Source organism: Patiria miniata, unplaced genomic scaffold (assembly GCF_015706575.1).
Source record: "Patiria miniata isolate m_02_andy unplaced genomic scaffold, ASM1570657v1 HiC_scaffold_20, whole genome shotgun sequence".
Lineage (NCBI taxonomy): Eukaryota > Metazoa > Echinodermata > Asteroidea > Valvatida > Asterinidae > Patiria > Patiria miniata.
The window spans coordinates 15,371,086-15,387,628 of NW_024037059.1; the positions used below are offsets into that span (position 1 = coordinate 15,371,086).

The 16,543-nt window shown below is 41.1% G+C and overlaps 2 protein-coding genes across 2 annotated transcripts; one reads left to right on the plus strand and one right to left on the minus strand.

Moving 5' to 3' along the window:
* The first annotated feature begins 21 nt into the window (after positions 1–21).
* LOC119727869 (angiotensin-converting enzyme-like) lies at positions 22–8,181 on the plus strand. The gene is made up of 13 exons (XM_038199944.1): positions 22–712; positions 2,196–2,357; positions 3,184–3,283; positions 3,825–4,016; positions 4,618–4,821; positions 5,099–5,196; positions 5,327–5,499; positions 6,006–6,229; positions 6,473–6,617; positions 6,975–7,073; positions 7,168–7,290; positions 7,661–7,854; positions 8,075–8,181. Exons 1-13 carry the CDS (start codon positions 512–514, stop codon positions 8,164–8,166), a joined length of 2,007 nt encoding a protein of 668 aa, XP_038055872.1. The 5' UTR covers positions 22–511; the 3' UTR covers positions 8,167–8,181.
* A 249-nt stretch (positions 8,182–8,430) lies between these two features.
* LOC119727536 (acid-sensing ion channel 2-like) lies at positions 8,431–15,738 on the minus strand. The gene is made up of 8 exons (XM_038199444.1): positions 15,270–15,738; positions 11,193–11,787; positions 10,499–10,597; positions 10,161–10,308; positions 9,950–10,012; positions 9,468–9,603; positions 8,954–9,045; positions 8,431–8,617 (listed from the first exon to the last, which is right to left on the minus strand). The coding sequence occupies exons 1-8, from the start codon at positions 15,527–15,529 to the stop codon at positions 8,457–8,459; spliced, it is 1,554 nt and encodes a 517-aa protein (XP_038055372.1). The 5' UTR covers positions 15,530–15,738; the 3' UTR covers positions 8,431–8,456.
* Between the last annotated feature and the right edge of the window lie 805 nt (positions 15,739–16,543).

Sequence of the window (16,543 nt, forward strand, 5' to 3'; positions counted from 1 at the left end):
CATCCTAATTTTTTTCAGATCCACGTGGTTAAATACTTAACTTGCAAATGCGTGATGTCTCCATAAACAATTGCTTCTCCAGATAAGCTTATCTCCAGATTTGGTTGAGAAGGAGAAAAATGTCTGGAAAAATAACCCCGGAAAGAATTCCTGCTAAAGTTCAAGTTCAACTGATTTAAAGATGTAAAAAGGCTTCCTACCATCATGGAGTACAGATCAGAAGCAAAGTAATTTCGCTGACCTGTGTTCACAGTCTGCAAGTCACTCACCTTTCAAACAGCGAGAACCAGACGAGTCTGTGGTACAAAGCCTGCTGTGCGTACGATTGGTTGATTTCTGCGCACACAATGGGAAAGTAATTTCAAGCGCGATCGATCCGCGGTTGATACAGTACGAGTATCTCGTGACACGCACAGGTCCCAACCAGCGTGGGCATTCGGTCCAGATTGCAAATAGTACCATGATAATGACCTTCACATTTTACGATCTTTAGTACTAGCCCGACTCGAAGATGTTGTGGGGCGGTTTGCTCTCGGTCTTGCTGGGCCAGCTTTTCAGTGTCGCTGTCGGGCAGTCTCTGATCAGTGATGTGACAGAGGCAGAGGCCTTCCTGGAGTATTACGACAACCTGGCAGCCCAGACCTGGCCGGGAATTGTCCAGAAATTATGGAATTACAACTACAACTTGACAGAGTTCACACGCCAGGAGATGGTAAGATTTACTGCATTCACTTACACCTTTGTCTTAATCTTTGTGATGTTTTACATACATTTTTACATTTTACAATTTAGATTGTTCGGTTGAGTAAACTGTTTTGTCGTAGAACGTATCTCTTCGTGGTATACTTTTTACTTTAAGATTTTTTTTAGACTGAGTTTTGCTTGGTTATCGCGTAAACTGTTTGGACGTAAAACGTATCTCTTTGTTATGGTTTTTACTTACATTTGTACACTTTAAGATTGCTGGGTTATTGAGAGAAGTGTTTTGTCGTAGTGCGAACATTGTGTGTCTTTTGGGGTCGTGTGTTATGATATCTGAGTACAACCATGATTTTAACTCGACTCTATATACGCTCTGTTCTCCGTCGGGAGAATTAACTTTAAATTTGTTTTTGTATCTTAATACACAGATGATTTATGCTTAAATATGTAGAGAGTCTACTGTGATGGAGTTTATTCCATTCAACCATTTAATTCAATTCAAGACAAATGTGTTTATGTCACCCCTTCCAATAAAACTATTATTGAATTCCACCTCTCTCGTTCACACTCACAGTTTCACAAAGTAACAAATAAAAATCAGACCAAACTTCTCCTTTTTTTGAAAATCCAATCAGCGACCTAAGACCCCATCAAATTTGTAATGGCTGCCCTGAGCATAAATCATCGGTGACTTTAGTGCCCCAAGAGGGTGCTGACAAGTCCAAAAAGTGGGTTAACATGCCGCGTTAGGGGGTGCTAGATCCTAGGTCGGGTCTATAGGTGACGAAAAACATGTTCCCGGCATGTTTGTGTATAGTCCCTCTGCGTGTTAGGTCATGAGGTTCGAAGCCTTAGGCTTAATCAAAAATGCATACATTTTGGTCGACACAGCTAGCACAGGCATATATTGGCATCATGGGATTCCAAAGATTTATGCTACCCAATGGTTCATTTTTAACCTTTCAAAATAAAAATAATAATAATAATAATAGAGAACATTTGTAAAGCGCCGGTATCCGCCTAAAAAAGGCGCTCATGGCGCTTGATGAGAAAGTCATGTTAGGATTGTGTGTTGTGAGAGTAAGCTTGTTTGTATCTTCCTTCCCCCCCCCCGAAAAAGTTTCAACTCCCTATTTTTACCCCTGCTTAACAGTGAGGTACATATTTCGTCTTCGGTGTTTCAAAGGAGAGTATACGTTTAGGAATTGGGGTCATTTTAAATGCAAAGTGACCTGCATATAGACAGGAATCAGTGTTGTGTCAAATTTTGCCAGGGATTTAGTTTGTTGAGTTATGGTTTTCTGGTTTTGAGTTCCGGTCATCCATGATAGCGTGTTTGGTATTAAATTGGTTGTTAAAATTTATTGCAAAATTTCATGGAATCATCATTTCCACTGTCTTCGCGCTGTTCATCTTTTAAGAATCGGAAAATTGAAATGTGTAAGCGTTTAAGTTAGTAAATTATTTTATTTGGTGTTTTTTTTTCCAAACAGATAGCAGCTCGTCTTCAGTACTCGGAATTCAGCAAACTGGGCCGAGTCAATGCTTCCAGGTTTGATACCGCTAACTTCCCTGCAAACATCACCCGCCAACTCAAAAAGATTATCGTCAACGTCGGGGAAAACGCTTTCAGAGATAAAGATAAGTTGCAAGAAGTAAGTGCAGTCAGAAATGAGTCTGTCTTTATGAAAATGAACAAGTAAAGATTTGAAAAAGTAGATTTATAGGGAGAAAAAAAAGGCACGAGGAATGAAGTGTAACTAAGCATTCAACCAGGGGCGGCGAAAACGGGGGGGGGGGGGCAGGGGGGCGTTTGCCCCCCCCCCGATTTATCCAAGTGCCCCTCTTGCTGACATAAATGTGCCCCCTCGAGCATAAATGTGCCCCCTCGCGATGAAAACAAAACTGGCCCTAATATTGCGGGTAATTTTTGTTCAGTAACCATTTCCCAAAATGGTATAGAGAGTTCTGATATGAACGAGGAATATGAAAACCAAGGCCCAAACCCTTACAATGCGCCCTGAAAATGGGCACATAATGCGTAGTTTGCATAATGGCTGGTTTTGAAGAGCGCCCCCCCCCCACCCACTATTTGATTTAACGGAGGCCAAGTGTCTGGTGAAAAAAAGTGTCGACATTTCAGCACGGATGAAGCAATTGCCCCTTTTTGGTGGGGGCAAGGGGGCGCTGGAGGAAAAATAGGTGCAAAGCCATATTGCTGTTAATTTGATGGGGGGGGGGGGTAGGACAAATTTTCCCATGCCCACGCTCGGAAAAATGATAAATTGAGAATATGTTGAAAAAGTTAAAGAATTTTGAGGGGAAACATGCTTTGCCCCCCCCCCTCCCCCCCCCCCCGAAAAACTTCCTGGCGACGCCCATGTTACGGATTAGTGTGTTGAATACACAAGTTTTGAATATTTATTACATCAAACATCAAGGACCAAAATGAATTTTAAAGTTATTTGTTTTCTCCTTAAGTTAAAGGATCTTAAAAGTCAGATGAAAACGAGGTATTCTGGCGCTACCGCGTGTAACAGACCCAGGAATACCGAAGATGCTTGTATGCCTTTTGTGCCAGGTGAGAATTCTAACAATAATTATTATACCTCAAATATCGTATGAAACAACGAAATCAGAAACAGAAGTCAGAAACAAACAAAAAACTGCTCAATCTCTGTTGTTTGACCCTTCTTCAATTAATAATGTTGTATAAGCTGAACATTGAAAGAAATAAAGATGGTAGTTTCAAACACAATTGGAGAAAAGTCGTGAACAAAATCGGTTACAACAAAAACAAGGTTGTCCAACGCTAGTCAAAAGTAGTCAAAAGTGTGCGATATTGCGAACCATAATCTTAATGACTTATTCATATCATCCTTGACCTTTACTACAATTCTCAGCAATCGCAGAAAAAAATTCAATGCGATGCAGGTACCATTGAGATATAAGTAACTTAACCTCAAAATTCACACCTTAATTTAATTGCTTTACCCGAAACACCTTGGCCTTTAACCAGATGTTTTCCTCTATAAAACCAGGTTCAATTATTATTTTACAAATTTCAGCAAAAGTTGACCCGAAAGGATCTAGATTATTAACTGTATATATCATTTGACCAGATGCCGAGAATTTAATGGCTTCCAGCAGGGATTACACGGAGCTCCTATATCTCTGGACAAGCTGGCGAGACGCGACTGGGCCGGGCACGCGGCAAATATTTGCCGGATACGTGGAACTTAGTAATTTAGCGGCACAGGATAATGGTGAGAACGCAGTGCACCTTGCGCTTACATTAAAATCCACCGCCAGAAGTTTCTTTAATTCTCGTGAAATTCGGTTTGCTTCAGGACATTTTAGGCCCAAGACTTGGGGGATTCTGGCTCATGGGCTTGTGTTCTGCTTCCTGAACAATCAAGCCTTATAATATACCTTTCGATTTGCTCCGTTTGGTTTGGACGTTCAAGGTTACTATACAGATGAAGCGAAAACCGAGGTTTTGAAACCACCATTTAGGTCCGTTTAATTAGAGCAGTCAATCTGAGCCAGTTCGGTATTCCAAAATAGTCTGGTGCACAGCAAGATTCGACGATTTTTTTTCGGGATAAACGCAGCAGATAAATGCACACAAGGCTATGAGGACGTGGTCTGCAATTCTGCATTCTGTGCAATTTTCATACAATCGAAACTTTCGTTCGCACAAAAGTTTTGACACACAAGACACCTAAAAACACTTCGCTGTCCAAAGGTTTTTGTGCCAAATTTTATACTTCAGAACACGATGATTTTGCTGGTACCCCGCTATGCTTTTGCACGCATACGATTATTTTTTTTTATCCCGAAAAAAATCGGCAAATCTTGATGTGCACATGCGCAGTTGGAATACCGAACTCGCTTACTAACCCAACTGTCTCTGTTCCTCCTCAGACCAACCTGACAAGGGAGCCATGTGGCGATCCTGGTACGAGGTTGATAACCTGGAGGAACAAGTGGATAACATCTACAAACAATTGCGCCCTCTGTACACGAACCTACACGCCTACATACGCAGGAAACTATACAACGTCTACGGGCCAAACCTGATTAATCTTCGAGGGCCGATACCAGCACACTTACTTGGTATGATGGAAGTTCTCTTTACTATTAACGTAGAAATGACAACTTTATTCGACTTAAATTAGTTTGCGGTAAACACCATATGGTGAAAATATTCTTTTGAAGAAACGGTGGTTATGCATCGCTGAGGCGATCTGTGACCGACATGGATATTGTTTTTCCAGCTTGAGCCAATCAAACTGTTCACTTGGATACCTGATTTGGTTTACGAATTTCAGATGTGATGTAAATGGTTTTGATGAAGGTGACATATTTTCCTTGTCTTTGCTCACCAATGCAGGGCATATGTGGGCAAGCGAATGGGCAAACCTCCTCGACATCGCTAAGCCGTATCCAAAGAAGCAAGCCATAGATATAACATCCAATCTTATTGCCAAGGTAGTCAACAAAATGAACAATTCCGTGAAACCTTAGTTGATTTCACATACTCAATATCATTACCATATGAGTACTGAATATGGTGGTAACAATCATGACGCTATTTCTGGGCACGTATGTTTGTCACAAGGGGTACAACGTTCGTCGCATGTTCGAGGTTGCAGATGAGTTTTACACCTCGATGGGCTTGCTCCCCGTACCCGATGGATTCTACAATAAGTCTCGTCTGACTAAACCAGAGGACGGGAGGTCTGTGGTGTGCCATGCGATGGCTTGGGAATTCTACGATCAGAAGGATTTTCGGTAAGACTGATTCGGCAACCCAGTGGTCACACAATTTCTGATAGATGACATTGCACTGAGCTATTTGTTTTGTTGTACTGAATGTTACCGGATTGGGTTTGCAGCTTGCAAATTGTTTGAATTTTCACTGAAGATGCCAACTAGCTTACCCATACCCAAACCAACTTGTAAATGCATACGTTTTGTAATTAAATCTAGAAAAAAGAACAGTTGGGCATGTTTACGGAGAGGCGTATGGCCACTGCAATTAAAAGCCCCTTTATCAAAATAACCGTCACCTCTCAATCTCGGCAGCGAGGTCCGAAAAAAAAGTCACCGTCTGCATATAAATGCCTTTGAAAAGTTCAACTCCCCTGCCTTAACAGTCAGGAAATGTAATTAATTCAGTACCTGTTGTAGAATAGAGGAGCCTCACTAAATAGTCTTGAAGAAAATCTGAACCCCCCCCCCCCGTCATATTTATGGCATCAACCAACAGTTTTTGTTTATTTCGTCTTCATGTTCAGGGTCAGTATGTGTGCCGAGGTGAGCATGGACGATTTCTTGACGGCTCATCACGAGTTGGGCCACGTCCAGTACTTCAACCAGTACCGTGATTTGCCCATCGTCTTCCGCCTGTCGGCCTGCCCAGCCGTCGGTGAGGCCATCGGTGATGTGGTGGCTATATCCGCATTCACTCCTGAACACTTGCACAAGATAGGGCTACTGGATGAATTAATACAGGATGAAGGTAGGAATGAATATAATACACTTTTCCAAAGATTGATTTGTGAACTGATAAAATATGCCCAAGAGCATTAGACAATTCTAAATCACATCTCGTTTATTACTGTGACGAAAACCTTAGATTCGATTGAATGTTTAAATGACATACGTTGGCAGTGAGTTATCATGTCCCTGAAAGTTAACTTTACATTAAAGACTACTCCGTTAGCCTGTAAGCGCATATGTTTCTAATACTGTCTGTTCTCAGAGGCTGATTTGAATTTCTTGATGACCATGGCTCTCGAGAAAATAGCATTCCTCCCGTTTTCCATCATTGTGGACAAGTGGCGGTGGGGAGTGTTCAACGGATCTATCACTGCTGATCAGTATAATGCAAGGTGGTGGCACCTAAGGTAACTTCACTGGATGCATTTGAATATCTGAAGCTTTATGAAATGGAGCATTTTGAAACTGATATCGTGATGCAAATCAGGCTACAGGGAACAATGCCATTTTGTCAACATAGCGTCTGAAAACGCTTCCAATTTTTTTGCAACAGCGCCCTCTCTTGATTGATGGAAATGAAATCAGAACTGTGCATGCTTCGTCAGCACTCAGTTGTCATGATGGAAGTAATATTTAAAGCAAGGTTGCTGTTGTCCGTGAACTTTCGTTGTTTAACTGCAAGTGTACACACGTCGTTTCATTATAATCTGAGTGAACATTAAGTCTTTAGAATTCAACAACATTGGATTGGTTTCCTCCTTCAGAAACAAATATCAAGGCATTACGCCACCTGTACCCAGAGACGAAACCGATTTGGATCCCGCGTCAATCTACCACGTCAGTGCTGACGTCAGCTACACGAGGTGGGTCACGACAATCGCCAAATTCTCAATAATTTATAAAATGACTTCAACACTAGTCCTTTTTAATTTTTCTTTTGGCCTTTTTTATCGACAGGTACTTCTTAGCTTATGTCTTGCAGTTTCAGCTATACCAATCGTTATGTAGACATGCTGGCCACGTTGGCCCGCTCCACAAGTGCGATTTGTACAACTCGACGCAGGCAGGAAAAGCTTTAGGGTAAGCATCTCTGGCTTTGAGCATTCCCTACATGGCTTAAACCTTTTGCGTTCATAGGTTGTAAATTTGATTGAACTATCTGAGTTGGTGGGTAGGGCAAGTTGAAACGCACCATCATTGTTCTGAAAAAAAATTGGTTTCAGTTTTAATTCAAATGTACCGTCTAAATTAAGAGAATGCCGAAATCTACATTTTGTTATTTCCCAGACACGGCCAGACGCCGCAACAGAAAAGTTCCCAACCTCACTTAAGTAACATGAATATGTAACGGAATTGATTTATGGCAAACATCAAGCCAGATTTATAACAAATGAACTGCAACTTGCATTCGCTTATTGAACTTCTAGTTTTTATTCGTTATTGCCTATAGTGATATGCTGAAGCTTGGTATAAGCAAGCCGTGGCCTGAAGCCCTGTACGTGGCTACTGGTCAGAGGCAGTTCGATGGGGCGGCTCTCGTGGAATACTTCAGGCCACTCACGGACTGGCTGGTAGAACAGAATCGCCAAAATGGCGATCAACCTGGCTGGCCCGATCGCGAATGGGTTCCCCCACTACCTCAAGGTACAAAAAATTATCGAAGTCCTACAGAAAGTGAAACTATAAAGTAACCACTTATTTCAATTTAATTTGTCTCATTGGATAAAACGCACTTTCGAACTTTGATTTAACGCCAGATCTCAAACCTCAGCCGTTTTATTTCAACACTCCAGTTTTGTTGAGTACGTTCATTCTTAAATCATCCACACTTGCTGATTTTTTTTTTTTTTTTTATCGCCAACAGATTGGAGTCCAGGGGTTTCGGCTGGACGCGATTCGTCCATGTCGACATTACTCTGTGCCGGCATCATTGCGACAAGCCTCCTCGCAAATTGAAGTCACGAACCAAGGCGATTCACTCAAGTAATAAAATAAATAAAAAGCGAGCCTTTGAAGGAGGAGAGGTGATGTTGATGTCACGAGTATTTTTGAAGCATGATTTTCTTTAATTGACTAAATCGCATTAGTTTTCTGCGGTAAATATCCGCAAAAAGAGGGTCGTGATTTGTGTACTAATATGTTTACCAAGAAATAATTTGGAAAATTATGGCATACAATTGTTCCAGTTTCTAGGATTAGAGTAAAGCGTTATGAAGTGACATCATGGTGACGTCACGATAATGACATCAAACCGGGTGGTCTCGCCGTTTGAGTCTGCCAACATTGCTGAATTTCCTCTTGAACAGTCGGAAATGCAGCGCCTGTCTGGTCAGCAGGTAATCGGCGAACTCGAAGACTGTGATGATGCTACCTCCCAGGCAGAGCCCTAGCTCGCCACCGATCGAACCTAAATCAAGAAGAACATAGAAGGGTTTTAAAAGTAAAAGACAAGCAATGCTGCATCAGTAATACAACCAGCCTGCGATAGAATGGTCAACAAATTCCATATATTTTATCGTATAAAACGAAGTTCTTTTGAGAACAAAATATACTGTGTGTCATACCAATGTGTAGATATTATACTATAATACAATTATTGGTTTAATCGTTGAATGTTCATGGAAGTGTTGCGATTTATCAATCGAATGACACGATAATGCACAAATTGACTTAGAAATGTCAAAATCACTACAAACAGTGTTTTTTCCCCCATATTAACCGGTATATGTACAACTCTTCTTACTCATGAGGGCGGTGAGACCATAGGCAGCCTCCTGTATCGTCCACTGCTCACGAAGATCCTCAAAGTAGATGGATATCTCCAGGATGTTTTCTCTTTGTAATCAAAAATGAATCTCGAAATGACTAAACTTGTACATGGATTTGTAAATAGAATAATAATTTGTCATTGTGGGTGTTTCAAGACATAGGGAGTAACAGCCCACGTGACAAAGGAAAGTCAAAGCGTGTAATAGGATTCTTCACCTTTAATCAAGCTTGCAGGGTTACCCTGATATAAACGTTTTAATCTGTTGATTTATTAATTAAGATTCAGATTTAGTTTGTGTGCTTATTTTGTTTACCACAATTAAATCGTATAGGCGTTCGTGCTTATCAAAAGTTCTTTTAAGAACCAGACGGGTGTGCGTATAATTATATAGCCATATTATTTTGACCAAAAGAAACAAATTGTGAGACACGAGTCGCTAATGGCAGTCCAGTTCTGAAGGAGAATTGAATGAAATTGAAGTACTCACGAGACTTCTTCTTTCGACCAATTAAACAGCATCTGCACTTCCTTATTAGAGTCGATAGAGGGCGCCTGAGAGTAGCTAACTCTCTCATCGTACAGGATCTCGCTGCACGGCGTGTTACACTCGCAGTACGGGAAACCTTTTCGGGTAGAAGTTAAAATTTTAGTTATTATAAAACGGTTTTTGCTGCATTTATGGGAAAAAATCAAAAATAGGTAATTCACAACAAAGTACTCGACTTTTGTAGAAACGGTTTTTGTACGAAGGGTCCATGATTAATTATAGGCCTAGCCAGTTCCATAAGGAATATTGCGATAGTTGATTCATAAAGGCTTAGTTCTTAACTGCTGATGCGGTTTTTATTAATATGTTAGTCTTGGCCGTAATGTAAATGAAAACTCATCGAACTTAAGTGTGATTCTCATGACGTAATGAGCATAGTATTCGGTATATAAAGTTGTTAAGGTCGTCAGGACTGTGCATACCTATGCGATGAGCGACGCATGTGATCAACGTGATCAGATCGCAGTAAGGAAATCCGGAAGACTCTAAAAAAAAAAAGAGAGAACAAACAGAGAGAAAATAATCCATAGTGATGTAGTGTGACTTAGTGGGTTCATGTACATGTATGTACCTGTATGTATTGACCCCTATTACCATCTATAATGTATATTGTGTGATGTGATTTTTTCCCACCTGGCATAAATGGTGCTATACATCCACATTTCTCCATAGTGTCGTTCGTTAGGCACTCCATACGACAAGCGTTTATGGAGTAGCCATTGTAGTACTTCAGGCCATCTTTACGGCAGTGAGTGTCGTAAGGAGACTCCATGCTTTTTCTCTGCCAAAAGTCGGACAAGCCATCATTAGGTTTATACACAGTCCACTTGAATTGTATTGCTGCTTTATTCTCATGTCAAACATCTCAGATAGTTAGAAGACCACGTTTCGTTAAGATTGTAATTCGGTGCAAAATAATATGCCGTATTATCTTTACACTTTCTTTGTATATACATTAATCACCTGCTTACCACCTGTTTCTTGAGTCCAATAATTGAGTGATACCCCGGTTGAACTGTTCGTCCTGCATCTCGCACGAAATAGACATCTCCTCTTGGCTGTATCGCGACCTGAACATCATAGCAATCAAATTCATAATACTTGTTAAATACAATGTCATCAAAATTCTACAGTACTATTTAGCAGTTCATGTATACGTCTTGGGTTCGAGTCCCACCCATCCGATCTGTTACACGGTACCCTGTAGAGACATGGGTATAATAGAGAACAAAAGATTGTATACGTCTCCACGGAGCAATTTCTAACGTCTCCACAAGGTTATCAGGAAATAGATACATGGATTTTGCCCCAAAACTAGGACTTTCCAAGGTGTGTTGATCCGTTGCAAATTGAAGAATTTTATAAGGGATATTAAGTCCAAATTTTAGCCCAGGAAATTAATTCTGGTTAAAATAGGACCATTTTGAAACTAGATTTTCAAACTCAAATTGTTTAGGACACGAGAACAAAGAAGTGACTCCACAAGGATACAAATTCCAGTATGTCTGTTCTGTTGATTCTTTTCTCGGTAGGCTCTCAAAGTGCTGGGCACATGGTGCGAAATATAGTAACTAATCTTAGCTACAGTGCATTTTTTTATAATGACCAATCCGAATCGAAAGCAAGCAAACTGTGAGTTTTTAAAAACATCTGCCGTACGATTACCTTAAAACAGCTCCCGGTGTTTGAGGAAGCGTGTTCTGACTGCTCGACATTCAACCGTACCCACAGCCCGCCATCCAGCCCGGTATTATCCGCCATTAAACCCTCTCCATCATCATCAACCCGCGTGGTATCCTGACCATTAAACACATAACACACTCCAAAATCGGTCCAGACTTGCGTGAAGTTGGCCGCGGAGCAGCGATACCTCCCCGCCCACCGGCAATCCAACAGCATGCCTTCGAACTCGTGCGAGAGCGCCAGGCCAAGTTCCCGGTAGTTGGCGCCCTTGATGCGAAGCTCCTCTTCGGCGTTCACGTTAAAATATTTTCCCGCCTTTAGCTTCTCGATCTGCTCGCTGTAATAGACGCCGTTTGTATTCACCATGGGTAGCAGTTCTTCCCATTGGCTACCGTTGAGGGCTGATATTCTGAACTTATTGCAGTTGCATATGACTACACTAGGGAAACTGGTTTTGTGTGGTGTCTTGTAGGTGATGACTGTCTTGGTGGCGTAAGCGAAGTACTCTTGAAAGTGGGAGAAGATAGCGCAAGAGACGATAACAAGCATTATCACGAACAACACCATCCAAATCAACCTGAGAACATAAACACACAAAAATCGGTTTTAAAGGGAATGCACAACATTTGCTTTTACTGCAATTTTCAGAAATAAATGGATTTGGGGGAATAGTATGTTATAGCAAATATTGTTAAAATGACTTGTTTCACGTTTTGGGCTTGTAGATGCTAGAAAAACAAAGAATACCAATCCTGTTCTTGTAGTCTGATTCCCTGACCCCACTTAAGATGAATTGGAGCAATTTATAGACGGCCGACCAGCGTTGGAAAAATGTAATTTTTCTTGAAAATGTCAGCACACCAGGAGCCACGATTTTACAGGTTTCTTTAGACTGTCATTCTAACAATCCGGTAAGGTATTTCGTGATAATTTGATCATTTTATTTTGTCATTTTTGCAAATGTTGTATCTTCCCTTTAAACAAAAATGTAGGAATCATGAAATATGTTGAATGCATGTAAACTTTGTTACCGGATATTTCGGATTGATAGTTTCGAAGTCTGTGTTTATGACCAACTTAATATTGATACGCTGAGGCCATAATTCGTTTCAGAAGTGTAATTACCATGTTAGGGATTTTAGTCTTCTTCGGCTTAAATATCCAACAACCTTTTTCCAACATTTATTTGCCACCGTCCGTATCCTAAGTTCCCAGAGTCAATGTAACTCAAGCTGGTTGGCGCTAGCACTGGTACCGAAGCATGAATGTCCCCATGCTTTGTATAAACACGGTTGAATTTCAATCTATCGACGGGATTAAGTATGACTTCTGTTTTGATTGGTTGAGTAGACTTGCTGACCTGGTTTCCGTAATTTGTCTGTACATGACACGCGATCGAGGTCGTCCATGCCACCATCATCACACAAGGAATTGAAGCAAAAATAACTACGCAGTTGGTGCTCTCATTCTCCTGAAGTCGACATTCTATAGCAGTAACAAAACCGTCCCAAAGCACCGCACGGCTTCTGCAATTCAAATCCGACTTCATCAAAACTCAATTGATTCATAACGCGTCGGCGGCGAATTGTTTAGAGTCCGTGATAAACTACCGCATGTTGTGATGTCAATTTATCCACAAGTGCACAGTCTATGGGAAAATCCGATGTTATTCCAACTCGTCGGTAATGGTATAAGTATTTGCGGGACCATGGACTTCATCGCATGGTTTCCGCTCGGAGAAAAGCTTTTAGTGTTGAGATACATGCACTGGCATTGGAGATTAATGGATGATGGATGTGTATAGGCCTGCTTGTAATTTGTATCAGCCTGAACTCAAATGCTATGACCTCCAGTCTCTGGTGTTGAACACTGGTATGACATTGGTATGGTGACCTTTTATCATTAAAACAGTCCGAAAGCATTTTAGGAGCAAACTTCATGTGGGCGTAGCCATAGTTACCGGTGTAATGTAAGAGCATCATTAATAAGAGGAATTGCGTGGGAGCTATGAGGATAGGCACTTTTAGGCCCATATCTGTAGTAATCTGGTGGAGTGTCGTTTGGTATACCGGAAATTAAAGCCGTTAAACAGCCAGACATACGGCAGCATGATGCTCATCAGTCTTGTTGAATGTACCAGTAACACCTGTCTAATGAATTGGGGATTACAGTTTTCATATTGTTTCAATAGAGCGTCAAGGTGGAAAGGATTCAGTATGACGCTCTGCATCTGTAAACATTTCGTATAATAGTTTAAAACTTTTCTTTATAATGGCTGTAGATCCTGTTCCAATTTGCCTCGTTATTTTTATGAAGACGAGGATATAATGTCCGACTAGAAATATGTAGCAGCTTTCCTAATATGTTAAATCGAAGCGTTTGTAGTTTGTAGTTCTTATGATTTTGATTCACTCAGTTAACTGACAGAATATGTTTTGTGTAGAGCATAGTCAAGTACATTCAAGACCACCAAACTTAAGATCTTCAAGACCTAGAATCCATTCTCCTCTACGGTTGCGAGTCCTGGACCCTGACCAAACAGATCTCTGCATCCATTGATGGTACCTATACACGGATGTTGCGGGCTGTTCAGAACGTTTCTTGGCAACAACATCTCCCTAACTCTGTTCTGTACGGTGCCCTTCCCCCTATCTCCACCATCATCAGACAGCGTCGCCTTCGGCTTGCCGGTCACGTTTATCGACATAATGAGCCAGCTAGTCAAGTTCTCCTCTATCATCCTAAAGCCCCTCGACGATGAGGTCGTCCCAACATGACCCTGAAAACATCAATCGAGCTAGAAATTGGTCTGAGTGGGCCATCTCTTTCCAACACTATGCTCAACAGGGACAGTTGGGCCCAACTCATCAAGTCGTCATGAAAATGAATGAATGAAGAAGAAGAGACATTCAGTGTAAAAAAGCTGGGCAATAGTTTGACCTATGCTGGTCGAATTATCAACTGCCCACACTCTTGGCCAAATTCTTCCCAATAGTTTGACAGTTTTTACCCACTTTAACCCAATATGAGGTAATTTCACACCAATGCTGGGTAAATTACATTGCCCAACAGTGTTTTATTCAACCTTTTTACAGTGTTGTTGGTAAAGGCTTGTTCAGAAGAAACCTGATGATGGGATGCAGAGAATGCAGATAGCGTTTCTTCTTTTTCTTCTCTTATTTTTTAATATAAAATAATCTGTCGTGATCTGCAAACACGGGGGATGGAATTACTTGGCGATATGTGATCGGCAGTGAACTATGAGAACCGTGCAAGTGTGTGAATGAGCAGTTTTACGCGAAGATTCGCTCGCGTGACATCAGGGAGCGGAAATTAAAGTCGAACATTAATTGGATGACAAGAACACGGTGAAAGATACTCTAAGCTTGAACCGTCCCTATGAGTGATTACAAAACGGATCCGTGATTTATAAACGGTGATCTATCTGTTAATGAAAAGACAGGGTGAATTGTTTTTGTGCCGACACTTGCATGATTAAATCATCTTAAGTGGAATATATTTCTTGGCTTTAATTTAGTTGACCGGCAAAGTGGGTTTCCGTTCTGTTTATTACGCAAGGATTTGGTACTTGGTATTTTGAAGGGCCTATGCATACTTATGTAAATCAACTGTATTATCGACGGTTATTGTGCGAAGAATCACCTCTAAAACGCGTTCACCCAACATGTCCAGAGATTATTTTTTTCATACCGATCCAGTGCATGCAGTAGACGTATTTTATAGACGAAACAAATTAGGGAAGTTTATAACTTGTACCTGACCTACTCAAGGGAGAACAGAGCGCAAAAGCACGCTTGAAAATTTCAAAATAAAATGTTACAACGATTTAATGTTTGATGATTCAAAATGAAAAACGTAGCAGATATATTCTCATAGGTGTCCATGAAACTGGATATTAAAATCGATCCATATAGATATTGTGAGTTATGCACAGCCGGATTATGAATTATATTCTTAACAAAATATCAACTGTCCCTACAGTGAACTTCGAAGGTTATACTGCTAATTATTTTCTTTTGGTGTCCATTATATACCTACCGTCTTTGCTTGCTGTGCGCGGGGTTCGTCACATACTTTACTCCGTGTAAGGTAGTATTCTCCATGAACTGGTGGAACAAATGCTCCTTTTTCCTCTCGATTCGCCAGACGGTGTTCTTCCTCCTCCAGTTGTTGGGCACATCTCCGTCCTCGTCCGCCGCAGCGGGCCTTACACCCTCGTTAAGACTCGTCTGCTCCGTGAAGACCCTTTTTGGTGCCGCTGCTGCGTCGCCATCTGCTTCATAGTCGCAGTAATCCATGATGGTCAATATAGTTTAATTCAAGAAAGGATGGGCTTGTATTTTGAGAATTCTCCGGGTGGTATTTCGCACTCGCTCGCTAGGAGTTAGAAGTTCTTGTGATATTACCTCTATGATTCCCAATGGTCATTCAATAATAAAGATGCACAACCGCCAGGTGTGTTTGGCGTTTTCAGAAACTCAGTTGCAATAAATTAACGTTAAGATAATTTACGTCTGCGCAATGGATGATCAGGGTTGCATTGTTTACTGCTGAAACGGTTCGGCTAAAGTGAAGGGTAGCCAAGCATACAGATACTAAAAACAAGACCGCGATTGTAGTTCTCCGCGTCTGGGTAAAACCGCCAAGTTTCCACCAGCAAAGTGTCATTATTCCGTATTGTAGCGAGGCTCATGGTGGTGCATGCTTATACACCTCAGACTGCATCTAATCCCAAAGACCAGTCACGGCTGCCGTTTTTATCCGTGATGCAAGAGACATTTGGTACACGTTTCTACACTTGGGCGTAAATATTTACCGAATCCTCAAGAGACGATTCTTCATCCGCGATCCTCTCTGTCTCGCCCATGATATTCTCAGGCCCGAATAGTTGTTAAGTGAAATTTGAATCATGGGAGTTAATTTCCACACAGGCGTTGTGTCAATTAGGGAGCAGATCAAGCTTTGCCATGAGAGCTGGGTTTTTTTAGCCAACACGTTCCAAAATGAGTTTGTTTGAAATTGAGAAATCGATGGCGTAACATCCAGTCTGCCACTGTCCGCCTGATGTGTTGCAATGGAGTATTCTTAAATGCTGTGCATTATTTTATCGGTGATAAAACGCAGGAATACTCCATGTCGTATGTGTATAATTACTCTCAAGATATCACGTAGATTGAGGGCGCTAGCACAATCACAACTATCGAAGACTGGATAACTTCAATCAAAGGTGTGGGGGTTTTTTGCAAAGTATTAACAAATTGCAAATTTTGAAACTACCTGCGCCGCTGCAAATTCTAAAACTTTATAATTCG

Excerpts from the sequence above, each read along its gene's own strand:
- LOC119727869 (XM_038199944.1), top strand. The coding sequence starts at position 512 with ATGTTGTGGGGCGGTTTGCTCTCGGTCTTGCTGGGCCAGCTTTTCAGT. Across the intron at positions 4,822-5,098 it reads GATACCAGCACACTTACTTG|GGCATATGTGGGCAAGCGAA; the intron begins GTATGATGGAAG and ends TCACCAATGCAG. Across the intron at positions 6,618-6,974 it reads GCAAGGTGGTGGCACCTAAG|AAACAAATATCAAGGCATTA; the intron begins GTAACTTCACTG and ends TTCCTCCTTCAG.
- LOC119727536 (XM_038199444.1), bottom strand. The coding sequence starts at position 15,529 with ATGGATTACTGCGACTATGAAGCAGATGGCGACGCAGCAGCGGCACCA. Across the intron at positions 11,788-15,269 it reads GCGCACAGCAAGCAAAGACG|GTTGATTTGGATGGTGTTGT; the intron begins GTAGGTATATAA and ends TTATGTTCTCAG. Across the intron at positions 9,604-9,949 it reads ATGCGTCGCTCATCGCATAG|GTTTCCCGTACTGCGAGTGT; the intron begins GTATGCACAGTC and ends CTACCCGAAAAG.